Source organism: Glycine max, chromosome 11, assembly GCF_000004515.6.
Source record: "Glycine max cultivar Williams 82 chromosome 11, Glycine_max_v4.0, whole genome shotgun sequence".
NCBI classification, from domain to species: domain Eukaryota; kingdom Viridiplantae; phylum Streptophyta; class Magnoliopsida; order Fabales; family Fabaceae; genus Glycine; species Glycine max.
Genome location: NC_038247.2, coordinates 11,422,158 through 11,437,682, shown reverse-complemented (window position 1 = coordinate 11,437,682; position 15,525 = coordinate 11,422,158). Strand labels below are relative to the sequence as shown.

At 31.3% G+C, this 15,525-nt stretch overlaps 1 protein-coding gene across 1 annotated transcript; it reads right to left on the bottom strand.

Annotated features, from left to right (window-relative positions):
* Positions 1 to 2,636: 2,636 nt before the first annotated feature.
* Positions 2,637 to 4,837, bottom strand: LOC778106 (dof zinc finger protein DOF2.1). The gene is made up of 2 exons (XM_003537989.5): positions 4,359 to 4,837; positions 2,637 to 3,825 (listed from the first exon to the last, which is right to left on the bottom strand). Exons 1-2 carry the CDS (start codon positions 4,383 to 4,385, stop codon positions 2,920 to 2,922), a joined length of 933 nt encoding a protein of 310 aa, XP_003538037.1. The 5' UTR covers positions 4,386 to 4,837; the 3' UTR covers positions 2,637 to 2,919.
* Positions 4,838 to 15,525: the final 10,688 nt, after the last annotated feature.

The window sequence follows — 15,525 nt, the reverse complement described above, 5'->3', positions numbered from 1 at the left end:
TTACACATTTCAAACTTATGTGTGAACTTGTTAAAAATCATGCTTATTTTTTGGTTTATTGATTCTTATGGAGAGAGTATTGGCTTCTATACTAGTTTTTCCACGAGATTGCTCTTTCTTCAATCAGCTGCGGCTGGAACTTGGCATTAAAGAATGTAAAATCTAGCAATTGCGTTTATAGTGCTGCACGTGAAGGCATTTTCTTTACCAGATTATTTCTACTGTGCAGAAAAAATATAAAACTTCACTAACAACCTTGACAGGTTACAGAACCAAAGGGTTAATCTAATAGTGAAAATTATAGGATTGTTGACTTCGGGTGTGACAAACAAAATCTTATGATGTTCCTTTACTTTATTTTTTATTGAGAAAATTTAGGACGGGATGGTACTCCAATTTAAGGTAGAAGAAATGTCTGGACTCAAAGCGCACAAAGGTATTTACATTGACCTCACACCAAAGAGAGAAGTGGGGATTCAAACTCGTGACATGTCAAATATGAGATCTTGTCGTATTTCACTTGATCAACCCCTTGAGTTGTTTCTTTACTTCATTTGAAGTTTTGTGGATATTTCTTAGTTTGTATATGAAGATGTATTTGCAATCAGTTGTATAGATTTTATTCTCCATGACCTAATTAGTGTCTCACTCTCATCCATTCGTTTCATTGCTGTTTAGTGGGCGCTTTGCCTTCCTGCAAATTAAAATGAATAAGTAGACAAAGTTCTTCAAAGATATTAGATATTCCCATTATGATTAATCTTTTATTATATGTTTTAAATTTCTTTCTTTACATCCAATCACTCACAATTGCCTTGTGAGATATATATGCCGATAATGCTTGTACACATAAGTTGAGATCATGAAATTAGTACCTCTTTTAGTGTAACCCGTGAAACTCAGGTTCTACAGGAACTTCTCATTCTAAATTTTAATTATTTAATGATTTATCATACATTGTAGAATTTTGAAGACAAAATATCTTATTAGTCATCTCTTTGAGGATTCTCTCTGTCGTTTGTCTCGTTTTAAAAGGGTACTTATCATGTTATTGAACTTAATTGGAAGAACTTATGTATCTATGCATGTGTTGATCTGATGAGTGACTCTCAAGTCTGAACAAGTGGCACATTTGTCTCGTCGCCGTAATTCATTTGTCAAGACAAGTGACATGTCTTTGGGCCCATAAGGTTCCAAATATTCGAACTTATTTTTGGGATGGTAAATTATTTGCTTTAACTTATTGTAAATTTAACATGAAAAGCGTTTTTGGTTTAAACCACTGCTTCATTTTCTGTGTTATTTTTGGCTTGGTTGAGTATGTTGAAAATCTTAAACTTGATTTTCCAAGAAATTTAAAATATAGTAATTATTTAGGGTTAGATGAATTCTGAAATGTTTTGTAGTAATTCAAAGGAACAAAGCCAAGCATTTTCTTTTGTTCCCTAACACTTCTTACTCCTATATACACATCCAATTCCTTTAAAAGCACACATGGGTAAAGTAAAGCATTATTTAAATTGTAAACCCTTGTGAACAACTGATTAAGAAACTAAAAGTAAAGCACATAGATGGAATAATATACTATCATGTTTGTGCCATGTGCTTGTCAGATAAACAAGAGATAGTGCTAGTTGGAGACTTTGACCAGCTGTACTTGCTCCACCTCGTTCTCATTTGAATCCCCAACCAAAGTAGGCCCAGTACTTGTTGCTCTTTGAGGTGAATGTGACGGTCAATTTAAAATATTGTTCGTTGCTGATAAAATTTAAAATATAGTCCCTTTAGTCCTATAATAATTTGTCACATCATAATCATCTAATTAAATATCAACCATTGACCCATCTCTTCCCACCAATCTCTCTAACCCTTAATTAAGGACAAAACAATAATCTCATACAATTAAGCTAGGAGGAAAAACACTTCAATTATGCTATACAGCTGCATATATATATATTCATGTTTTCATACCCAAAGAACGAATTCTCAAAGAGTGACAGCAAAACAAGTCAGATTCTTCCTCTGACTCCATTGAATTTTTTATGCCCCAGAATCCACGTCCCTCTTAAAAAATTCAAACCATGATGTAGTAATGTAGCTCATTGTCATTGGTTACTGAGGCAAATTCAAATTATTTTCAAACTTATTACTGACGTTTTCCTCACGCCCAAATCCTAAGTTGGATTTGGTCTACCAAGTGCCACAGAGAGGGACAATATCCTTCCCGAAGTTGGCGCTCATGCTTCACTGAAATTTCGATCTATTTCTAAAATTCTAATTAGTCACCTGGTTCAGCTCCACTATCATATCATATGATATAATGGTACATTGTAAGTACTTTAGTTTAATTTAATAATGCATTTCAGTAATGTATACTAGTCAGTAGTCAGTACAAAAACATGTTCTAAGAATCTACCTGGTGAGAATAAGATGCAATCTTTGAAGAATATCTTGAAACCATCACATTAATTATAAATCCAAAGCTCTGCAAAATTGATTCTAACTGTTCAGGCTCGATCAGGCTGCATTAAACCATGAAACATCACTCTCTTTCCCTCTCTCTCTCTCATCTGCCAAATAAGGAAATGATGATTTTGATGCTCTATATCTACTTCTCTCCAACTTCATTGACTTGGTTAGCAAACAACCTTTCTGAAATTTCATTAGTCTATTCACCAATTAAAAGACAGTAGTAGTACAAAAAATTTGACAATTTAAGGGGCAAAAAGAGAAGAAAAAAAAACAAGAAAGAAAGAAAAGAGATGATTCAAGGGAATCAACCAAACCCCTGTAATTAATTAACCCAGCACTCAAAAGGATATTGAAAATCCTAATTAGACTAATAACATTTTTAGTAAAACAAAACATGAGAAATTAAGGAAATAAAATTATCAGTAGTAGAGGCCCTGTGGTTGTTGTCTACATTAGGGGACTGTTGAGAAGTCCATGCCATGATGAATTGATGCCATTCCAATTACTAGCTCTTCCTGAGTCAAGTTCACCCATGTTTGTGTCTCCATTGAGTTGCCATGGAAAACCCCACAACACCTTTTGTTCCCTTCCGTTGCAAATCTCTTGCTTCATGGTGGTGACTGTCACTGCCTGTGTGGATGCAATACTCATTTCTTGATCATTATTATAAGGCATCATCATCATCATCATCTCTCCACTACTACTAACCCCAACCCCACCACCATTGTCCACCTCCCCCATGTCCCCATTCCCATATCCATAGTACATATTCTGATGCATATTATTATTACTTTGTGTTCCAAGGAACCCACTTCTGAGGGCATCCAAGAACCCTGGGTTTGTGGATGAGGATGATGAGTGGTGATGCATGCCAAGGATATTATCACCACATGGGGTGTTTGTGTGGTGGTTCCCCAACATTGAAAGATCATGATCATCATACCCTAATTGCCCACATGACTGCTTTTGAAGCCTTGCCAATGCAAGAGTGAGGTCATTGGAGTCATAAGACATTAATGAAGGAAGGCCAGTGAGAGGGTTAACATTTGGTGTGAATGCTTGATCTTGAACTCTCTTTGATGTTGAAGATGATGATGATGACCTTTTGTTCTTCCTGCACCCTCCTCCCACAGGGACATTCCTAAGTGTACCTCCTTTGGTCCAATATCTCCTGCATGACTTGCAGAAGTACCTTGGCTGGGAAAGGCTGTAATTGTTGTAGTAGCAGAATTTGGTGTTGGTGGAGTCACATCTGGGGCACTTTAGAGCTTGTTCTGGCTGAGGCGTTGGTTTTCTCTCTTGGTGGGCTTTTGAACATGCCAACATGTTCTCCAATGACTGGCTAGACATTTGCTGCAACAAGCAAAACATACCCAAATTAACTAATTGATCACTTGTGAAATGAAAATCAAGCATTAACCAATTAATCCTCAACTCAATTTGAGTGTATTTTAAGAATTAATTTTTTTAAAAAAAAGTTACAATACATACATCAAGTGTATATACATATAGTTAAATTTCCAATTAAATCAAAGGGATTTGCCTTTACTTTCTAGCTCGAGAGACATATCAATTACATACCCCAGCTATATATAAGTATCAGATTCGTAGAAAACACCATGAATAGGATAGTATATGGTTTAGAATAACGAGGGATGGACAGAAGATCCTATATAAATTTTAAATAATATAAAATCAATAATTCTGTGTGAATTAAGACCATTTCCTTCTTCACTCATCCAAATTCATCTTAAGGAAGAATTAAAACCTAAAACCAAGCAATAAAAAACCATGAAAGACAAAATAAAAAGACATAATTAAGACACGTTGATACAAAATACACCACCACCACGCATGCATGATACAATATATGCAATAATATTTACCTGGTGTTGTCCACTAGAAGGATCCATCCATACAACGAAAATATGCACACTCCTGAGTTAAGTAGTGATGAGTTTAAGAACTTGAAAAAGGGAAGTAAGAGTTTTTGCTTATGTGTGTGTATGTGGGTATGTGAAGTACCTTGTGTTTGTGTATGATAGTACTTGAGGGAAGGGAAAAAGAAAGAGAAAGAAAGAGGGTAGAGAGCAAAGTGTAGAAGAGAAGAGTTTAGGAAGTAGTCATGCAAAGAAGTGAGGTAATAGAAAACCACAGGCGTAGGAGTAGTTATATATAAAGCAATCCCAAGAGAGAGAGAGAGAGAGAGAGAGAGAGAGAGAAGGGTAATGTAGTAATGATGGGTTTTGCCGTACAAGATGATGGATGAGGTTGGCTTGCACGCAGAGAAAGCATTAAGAAAATTCGAGTGCCTTCATTCACTTCCCTACTAACCCAATTCTGTTCTGCAACGGTTTCATACGAACCCAAAGAAAAATAAAAACACAAAAACAAAAAGAAACATAAACACACAATTCTCTCCAGTGGGTCCCCCTCTCGCGTGGATGCAACTATTAGTGGACCCCACCTCACCAAGGGTCCCCACACTTCCACCACTCCCTCTCCATAATCCACTGCACCCCCCAACAAAAAAAACCAATTCATCGCCCGAACACAAAAAAAAAAAAACCAAAACCTCGTCCACTCGCGTCCTCCCATGTTGTTTTTTCTTAAAAAAAATAATCATTCTATTTTCCATCTACAACCCCATTTTTGTTTTTTAATTTTAGTAAAAAAAGAAATAAAAAATAAAATGTTGGAATGAAGAACAAGGATTTGGTATGTGTGTATGTATGATGAGGTGGGACCGAGAGGGAAGGAGATATTATTAATTGAAATTGATGGAAGGGAAGGATTGTCGTCGTTTGTTGAATGTCCGGGTGATGTGGACTTGTAATGATGTTGGGGACAGGCAAGGGGACACTAATGACAGTGACAGAGGATCTCCATTTTCATCTTCATCCTTCCTTCGTCTTTTTGGTGCATTCATTCTCTTGTGCACACTCACTCACTGTTTCCCCATTTCCCTTATTTACATTCTTTTTTTTTCTTCATATATACAATTATACATAATGATCATACTAACATGTACACATATACTAAAGTAACATCATCATCCGTCGTGTGAATCAATTAATTTATTAGAGGTTTTAGATTTAAGTTTTAAATATATAATTGCGTTAACTATTTAAATATTCGTAATAAGAGTTTTATTATTTTCAGTAATTTTATTCAACTCAAATAAAATTATCTTTGTATGTAATTTAGATTTAAACAACTCCCATGAATCAATTTAGGTGGAGTTGTTTTAGTTGAATTAAAAATTTTATTGAGTTCTAACTATGTAATTATACTAGATATTTATAGAAAGAGTTTTAATATCATTAGTAATTTTATTTAATTCAAATGGTATAGTCTATGTATGTAATTTAAACAAAAAAAATAAAATAAAAAACATCATATAATCAAAGTTTATAAATAAAAAAAATATAATTAAAAAGAAATTTTTTATTAAAATGATAAACTAATTTTTTTGACAAAATTAAATCATTAACGAAATACATATTTCATACATTCACACCTAACAAAGTACTACTGTCACCACTCACTAGCTCACTCTATATTCATCAGTCAATTTTTGCTTTACCTGTTTTGGGGTCTCGTTTGGCCCTTCAATTTTGGTGCTGGTGGTCCCTATTCCTGATCATGATCAATAATACTAATCTGAAACACAGTCACTGACTTGTCTTACTCAACTCCCACTTATTTTCCTGCATGCCCTTTGTTTTCCTTTCTGCTGTCACTCTACACGCATTAGCATTATAATCACTGCAATCCACAACCAATGCCAAAAATATAATTAATATAACCATGCATAATCATCTCTCCCCCCCCCCCCCCCCCCCCCCCCCAAATATCTTTAAGCATAACTAACTAATGCTAATGCTATGATGTCTTATCCCGCTTGTGCGTTAGTTAGAATATCTATCTAATTTGATTCTTAGACCATATTCATTATTGGATACGTTTTAATGGGATCATGACATGAAGTATAGAATTATGGACATAATCACTGTGATGACCCGACTATTTCTCAATTTGAATAAACCACCTCATGAAGTTAAAGCAAATAATTTCTATGATTATCAGTATTAAAAAATTCATTGTTAATGTGACTTCTTTTAAAATAGTTATATATACATTTTTGTACTTTATTTATACACACACTGGCTAGAGCATATCCTTGCAAATACAGCACGATTGGTCAATTTCATTTCCAACCGTATGTAATATAATTTAGCAAAACAACATACTCGAAGATTCATCTGAACCGCCAAATATATAGGGAATGATTGTATGATAGTTACCATTATCTGCCAATGCAGAACCGAATGATTAATTTCGTCTTCTTGTTTTCTTTAATCAATCTGCAGATTAATCAGATGTATTTCCTCACACATGGCGTTTTGTCGCTTAGCTGGTAGAAATTAAAAAGAACTACTTTCCTTTTCTTTCCACAACCAATCTGTATCTTTGGGCTCTTTCTTTACTCAAAAAATAATTAGAGAAAAGTTAAGAGTCATCATTGCGTTTAATTATAAAATTGTAATCCCTAGTTTACATAAATCATGGGGTAGACTATTTCTTTCTCTTTAGTTTGCAATTAAGATGAACATGCAAACCATCCAATTACTGATTGCTAACCTAACAAATCATAGCTATTATGTCCATATACCGGGAAAATAGTTAAAAGGATAAACAAATATTGCATGTGATAGATAGCTATATATATGAGCGGAAATCCAACTAAACTATATACATATAAATGTTTTAAATTGTGATCATAATTTCATTGAGTTTCTTGATATTGAGAAAAATTACAGAAAAATATAGATAATACAATCATAATTGTGATCGTATTGTAATTACATACACCCAAAAACTTTAATGTTGCAGTTAAAATTATAGTCGTAGATCATTTTTTAAAATCTTACTGTATATCATAGGGCATTTAAGTATTCGTGCATTGTTCTCCCCACTCAAAAGGAAAAAAAAGTAGAACAATGGGCCAACTATGTCATGCTAGTGCATTCTATACCGTATGATCTGTTTCTAAATTGGGTGTTATGCCTTCATAGCCATTCGTATCAGATTCTTCAGAGTGGCTGGAGGGAAATATATAGTATAATACTTATAACTTTAATTCATAGTGTCATTATCGTTTTGGAGTACTTGTGGAAAAAAAATTTAGCAAACAATGATTGATTCCACTTTGACATCCTTTGGATCCCATAGAAATTTTAGCTTTGAGTGCAACCTATGTAACCTTAAGTCCCTGGCTAGCTAGCATTCAAAGTAACCAAAGATTGGAAGGGAAAAAAAGAAAAAGAAAATAGTATATGTTATGATGTAGTGATTGAAATGAACATGTGTGTGAGGATTAATGGATGATGTTGAGGATATTTATTATTTAAATAAAATAATAATCGTTCAAAGATTGGAGGATGCAAAAATATGTGGTGGGCCATGGATTGTAGGTGGGGTCATGAGGCATGAACATCATAGGGATCAGTCATGTTGGTTGACTGGTCAAATTTATATCAGTCAAAGGAAACACTGAGGGCAAAAAATAAAAAATAAAGTAAAAGTAAGTGATGGTAAAATGTGCCCAACACCCCTAGGCACACAACACATACGGTAATGTTGTTTGTATTAGCATTTCTGTGAAGAAAAGAATCTGATGTTCCCACTTCTTTCTTCCGCGCAGAATCTTTGTCTCTATGGTTGAGGTTGATATGTCATCTGATTTTGTGTGCTGGTTGGAGTTTAATAATCATAAACCATTCTAATAATTAACATGTAGGATGTGATAGGTTTGGATGGAGGAAAAATGAAATTATATATATATATATATATATATATATATATATATATATATATATATATATATATATATATATATATATATATATAACATAATTAAATAAAGGAAAAGGGTGACTCGAAAGAATGGAAACTGTGGATCGATTGTAGAGCTAGCTAAAGGCGTGTGGAATAATAATATTGTAGCATACAATTTAATTTCATTGGATTAGCCAATGAACATAAAAAGGCAATAATGTTATGTTAACCACAAATCACAACGCGTTCTTGGTTTGGAACGACTTGAAGATGATAATATTCTTCATAGACTATTAGTCATCGATGTAAAAAGTCGTTAATTTGCATCGCTATCACTTTTTAATTCGCATTCCGGGCATCCCTTGTTGCTGATAATTTTTCACACTGAGGTTCTGTTTTGTTTGTTGGGGGAAAATTAACAGTACTAGTGTCTAGTGTTAGGTTTGTTGATGTTTAGGTAGTCTCAATTGAATCATCTTAAAATATCATAAATTGACACAGGTGTTCAAAGATTTATAATTAAATTTCATATATCCTCTATATGCATGCAAGCGTGGTTTCTTCTAATGCCACAAATTAACATTTTGATTAATCATGAACAATTGTTTTTATAAATATTGCTTAACATCTAGGACAAGTTAACTAGTTATAACTGAACAAAATTACTTCCGATTTAAGTACTACTGCATAATAGTAATCGTTTAAGTAGGTCTTTATCGACACTTAAGTGTGTCATTAGTGCTTTTTTGGATAATATTATCTTCCTAACATAATTAATTATTGATACTTTTACCTTCTTTTCTATTTTAAATTAATTGATGTTTTAGAAATTTAAAAGTTTAATTAATGCTTTTTCTCAATTGTATTTTTATTTAATATCTCATCTCTGGTGCTGCTGTAACATCAAAAATTAAGATATCAAATAACAATATTTTATTTATTACATCAATTAAATATGCTTTAATCCATGTGCATTTATTAACCTTAATGGGAATGAAGTAGTATTGAGCATGTTTCCCCTGTTCCGTCACTTTATTACATAAAAAAAAGGAAAAATCTTAACTCTTTAAGAATTGATAACGGAAAAACTGAGTTCCTTCCAAAGCTTTGTTAAAGAGGGAAGAATATTTGAAATTTACTTTAAGCCATTGCAACTCATTTTTTGAAAGACCGCGCATTTTGGAGATCGTACATAATATGATAAGGAAGCGCATATTTTAATAAAATTAAAAAATATTTGCACAAAATGATAACCATTGTTGGAGCTGCTAGAATAAAAGATTGCATTGTTATTAATCTATAACATTAAAAAATAGAGTGAATAGGCATTTTTAAAGAAGTTAGATCAAGGAGTATCTATAAAAGTTAATTAAGTGTATAAATTTATTTTAGCTTATAAGAGAATCTCACTTATTTTTCCTTTTTGTTTTGTTCACTTATAAGTGTTTACATATGTTTATCAAATAGATTTTTACTCTATATGTTTCATGCAAGTGGATGAAATGATAGAATTTGCATTCTGCATGTGCATATACTGATTGTCGAAAGAAAAGTATTAATTAAGCTAAAGTTGAGTAGTCTTTAAGGCACTTGTACTACTTGGGTTAAACCTCTTGTGTGGAAAGTGTACTCGTCGCAGTCTCACACTCTACGTGTACGGGATAAAATTATCTAACTTTTATAGAAAAAAAATGAGAATTTATCGTTGTCAATGAATGAAAAACTTATTTTTTACATAATTTTTAAAGAAAATTATTTACCAAAAATATTCGCTTTCTTGTATACTACATTTTTTTCTACGGCACGCGACGGCTGGCGAGTAGGAGTCACTGTAGAGGCGACTATATTATTGATATTGATGTTGTTGTGTCTTGACTAAGAATAAGAATACTACTGTGTTGTTTTTGTTACTTTATCACCGTATCCCTCAGTTGACAGATTTGAATCTTGATCTCACATGTGTTTGGTGTTAGTCTAAATTTGTTTACACATAATAATAAGAATTAAATAAATTATTATATTACACGTATAACTACAGCAAAACCTTACAAACAAACCCTGAGTTGAATGATGTGTTGTTTGAAACCAAACCAAATACGAGGGAGTAGTAAAGAGTGCGGCGAGGTGCAAGCTAAAAACAAAAGAAAGATCGGCGAGGAAAGTGGATTATGGTTATGGTCGGTGTAAGGTGGGATCTGACGAGGATGCCAGGTGTTCTCTGGTTTGAACACGTGGCATTAGAAATGCGGCTCGTGAGACGAATATTGCAGTTTACGAGGAAGGAAAGAAACAAAGAACAGTGGAGTGGTGTGCTGAGTGAGTAGATAGATTATATGCATTATATAAATTAAAATAGGAGAGAGAGAGAGTCACACACACTAAACACGAAAGATAGCACACTGTCAAATCTTGGACCCTTCGACTTAGTGCCCTGTTCGTGGGTCCCCACTAACTTCTCCTCCCTTATGAAGCAAAGAATCCCAATTTCGCAATCCAATCCCAACAACCGTATACATATTCCAGCTACTTAGAGTGACATCCTTCTCATCCAAACTCGATAAACTTTAATATAATTTTTTTTTCTTTTTTCAGTTTTACCTCATCTATTTCAATCTGGGTCAGATAGAACAAATATTATTGATAAAATCACACAGTGGCTAAATCAACTTGATTTTTTTTCCAATTTAATCAAATAGTATCTGATTTGAGTCTAAATGTATGAGCTCATTACATAATTGAAAAAATGGAAAGAACTGTGTCATATATAGTATTCTTATCTTATTAGAGAGGCAGAGAATTCCTATAATTTTTTATGTATAAAAATTAAAGATAATGTCAAAAAAATTATAATAATTTATACATTTTATTCAATCAACCAAATTAAATTTCTGTAATGAAGTCGTATAATTTTATATAATGAAATTTGTTAATATATATTTACTTATTTTTCTGTATATTAACAAGTTAAAATAAATGTTGGGTATAGTTTACTCACATACTCCAATTAAAACAAGAAAAAAATAAGTGTATGTTAGCAAATGCTTCTAAGATTTAGAAGCATATAATCACTTTTTTTTGTTAGATACTAAACAAAATATAGTTAGGAATTATCTTAAAACACAAACATCCTTATAGTGTTGTTTAATAACATATTCTAACAACAAAAATTAAATAGGTGTGTACTAACAAATATCATATACTCTATAATTTAAATACATAAAAATATTTTATATGATCATTTAATTATAAATATTTATATATGATAAGATTATTTAGTTGTGTAATAATCACTTTAAAACTATTATTTAGTATCATTTTTAATTGAATAGCCGTGTAAATTTTTTATCTTCATAAGAAAATTAAATTCTCTTTTATTTTTTAGAAAAAACTTTTTAATGAATAACTCCACTAGAAATATTTTTTAAAATAGTTATAATTATTCAACGTATTTTTTTTCGAGAAACAAGTAAAATGAATTGATAAGCCTATCACATAGGCATATACAATGAATAAATACACAAAAATGTGGTGCAATTATTTTTTAAGAAAGGAATATATTATCCGGTTACATAGAAAATGAGTGAAGGAAGGTGGTTGGTGACAGGGTATGAAATGTCACGTGGATAGAATGATGGAGGACACGCGAGGCACGAAGGAAGGAATTAGAGGGTTCAGTTTCAGTGGCAGTGTTTGGTAACGGATTGGGTTTGTCGGATCCCAATCCTTGAAGTGGGAACTGAAATGATGAAGCTTATTGAAGGGGGGAATGAATGAATAAACAGGTGTGTGTTTTGCTAGAAGATTGTAAAAATATCATTTTCTTATTTTTACTTTCAATTTATTTTTATTTGTTAAATTTGCATATAATTATGTGCATCTTATTTTCAACTTAAATTCAAATACACAGCAGAGTTAAAAAAGAATATCGTTGTGGAAACATAACGCCGCCTTGCCCTTTGTTAACGCAGCCTTGATTCCCAACGTGATAAATGGCTCCAATGTTGATGTTGCAAATTCAATGGATTTCACCTCTTTAGTTTCAATCTTTTGCTTGTTCATTTCTTATTTCTTAGGCTATGTTTTTCCATTGAAAATGAGGGCGAACAAAGTCTCTCATCAAAAAAAAGAAAGAAAAAAAAAAATTTCACTTGTTTGTTTTCTTTGTAGATTAATGTGAGATCCATGACTTTACATTTCTCTACAAAATAGATTTGATTTGCCAAAACAAATGAAGACTCAATGCAATTTTTCCAATTTAGCCTCATGTGGTGAGAGAAAGAAGCATGGAAACATATTTTAATATGCTTATCTTATTAGAATAAATATATTTAAATAAGTGTTATCCAAATTCAAATATGACTTATGAAAATACAATATTGGTTTGACTTATATTTGAATATGAAATGACTTATTCAAATACATTGTCCAAAAATTAGGTATATACAAATTACCATGGTATAATTGTAATTTCACAAACATTTTATTTTATTATCTATTAATCACTTTTTCATCTCATCTCATTTCATTTCTTTTTTATTTCTATCAAACAATCTAACTTTCCATTCCCTTTTCATCTCTTTTTTTTTCTTTTCCGTTTTCTTTTCCTTTCATCACAACGGAACCCAATGTTAGAGTGTGTTTAGTTCTAATTAAAGTGGGAAGTGTGAAAGTGATAACAATAGAATGCAATGAAACTAGAAGGGTGGGGTGTTTGTTATGCATGAAAGAGGAATGAAAGTGGTAAAAAAATGTGAGTCTGATGGTGGAGAACTTTCATCTCAAATTGAGATGAAATGCGCTGAAAGAGAAGACCAACTTGTTTGTTGCAGTATGTGTTCCAAGAGAAATCCAGCATATGAAAGCCAAAGTAAGAAAGGAGATGTTTTGGTCAAACTCTATTGTCAAAATGCAATTAATATATAAGCATGAGAAGTTTCAAGGGAGGGAGCTAAGGCCTTTGCTTGCCTCCCTCTAAATTCATTATCCGTCCATGTATATTTGCATTTGATAGGGTGGAGAGTACATACTTTACGTTAACTAAAAAAAATGTCATATATTCAAAACTATCAAGAGAATGTAGTGTTATTTTTAACGTAAGAGGAGAGTACAATGTAATATTCACATCTTTTAGGGAAGGAGAGTAATTTATTATTTTTTATAAATCAACACGTGAGATATTCTTAGATGGTAAAGCTTTAATAAACTTATATATATATAAAGAATCTTATTAACAATAATAACCTTGATCTTAATCTTGGTACCAATAATATAACTAAACTTTAAACTTTGAAGTGTGGGATGTTATTTTATACTCCTCTTACTTGTTGTCATCTCAAATATAAACAAATGTAAGAAAATTTTAACTAATTTCTTCTTATTTAATTTTATCATTTTTAAAATATCCTTCATTTAATTGAGATGTTAATCCTTTCTTATCCTTAATACTAAATTTAAATGAATGTCAAGTTAAAAAAAATATTTTTTAATTAAAATTGATCCAATTAAATATGTTTAATTAACTTTCTTAACTTTTTAAAAAAATAAAACTAATGTTCAGAGTTAGTGGGCCATATTTTTTTTAGAGGGAATAAGTCATAAGATTGATTTTAAACATTTAAAAGTGATAATTGTTTAAAATTATATCAATATAATAAATATATTTATCCTTTAAAAAATATTTATTTTCAACAAAACCTTAATAAATTTAGCTACATAAAATTAACCTAAACCTTAAAAAAAGGCTTATGTTAATAGTATTATTACTTGGATATTTATGGCCTCTCGATCACAGAGCACCAAATTTGCTTATGCATAGTGGAAGTGGAGAGGGTTAAGGAAAGAAGCCAAAAAGAACAACTCTTCATCATTAAGTATTCGTTTCCCAATCCATTTGGTCGTGTGATTAAAGCCGCAAATCCAACAATTACATGCACCAATAGTTTCCTCATGGCATAATATAGAATTAATTGGATTATTGATACCAACAAATTATATATAGGTGAAGGGTCTTTATAAAAATGAAAATTGCATATATATATATGTGGGTCCAAGGTGTTGTCTAGTATTTTTGTTTCTAATGGGTTGGTTTGTTTTGTTTTCGCCACAGTTCAAATATTGTGAGCTAGGCATGCGTGTGTTGTCCATTTGGTAATAGTTTATAGGAGGATATTTTGAAAAGGGTTTAGGGGAATGTCTATCAAAAATACATACAAAAAATACACGTATCTTTATCAACTCATTTGCAAAATCTTGATTCGGGTTTTTCTGAATGCTCCACTTTGTTTGTTCTGTATTTTTTAAAACATAAACTATGGACGTATATTCTAATTAAGATCACGTTTGAGCTGTTGTTGCTCATTGACGCGGGTGGTGATTATTTTTGGACACCGCAGTCAAGTCGTATTCTGATTTGAAGTTTTGAACTTTTATTTTGTAATAATGTAATTAAAGGCATGCACAAATATTTCATTTTAAAAAAAGATAAAAATGGTTATGCACAGTTATGTTATCTGATCCCAAACTATTATTTATGATAAATTTATTATTTTTTAAAATAATTATTTTAATATAATTCAAAATTTGAAACAATGATTTGTAATTAAATAATAATATAGATAAATATTAAACTCTTTGATAAAAGACTGACGAACATTTATTAATTACTTGATTTATTTATTTTAAAGTTAATTTGTTTGCATTGCAAGTGACGCAGGGAAAGATAAAAATCAAACTGAATTTTTTTAAAAAAAGCTTAATTAATGAAAAATAAAAGATTAAAATCTTTACAAAATTGACTTCTATATTATAGTAAGGATTTAGGACGTATGTTTCTGTTTCGTCGGCTTCTGGAGTCCATTGTGACAACTGACAAACAATTCCATATTTTTCTGTGGAAACAAACAGGCCCATACTAACGTTATATTATTGGGATGCTTCATGAATGACTTTTTCTTCCTGATTTCTTTTACACTGAATACCTTTTTGAATTTTTCTAAATTATTTTTGTTAATAAACATACAGATTGTAAATTAAATTTTTTTAAAAAAATTAAAAAATTATATTTTTAATGTTTTTTTATATAAATTTAATTATATTTTTTTTATAATTATTACATTAACTAGATTTCTTTTTTTGTCTTTATTATAATTAATTTTGATCTAATAATGTATTTTTTACATATATAAATTTTAAATAAAAATCATAGGTTTAATA

Bases quoted from the DNA above. Each gene is read 5' to 3' on its own strand.
- LOC778106 (XM_003537989.5), bottom strand. From the start codon at position 4,385: ATGGATCCTTCTAGTGGACAACACCAG. The intron at 3,826-4,358 runs GTAAATATTATT...TGCTTGTTGCAG, and splicing joins CTTCTAGTGGACAACACCAG to CAAATGTCTAGCCAGTCATT.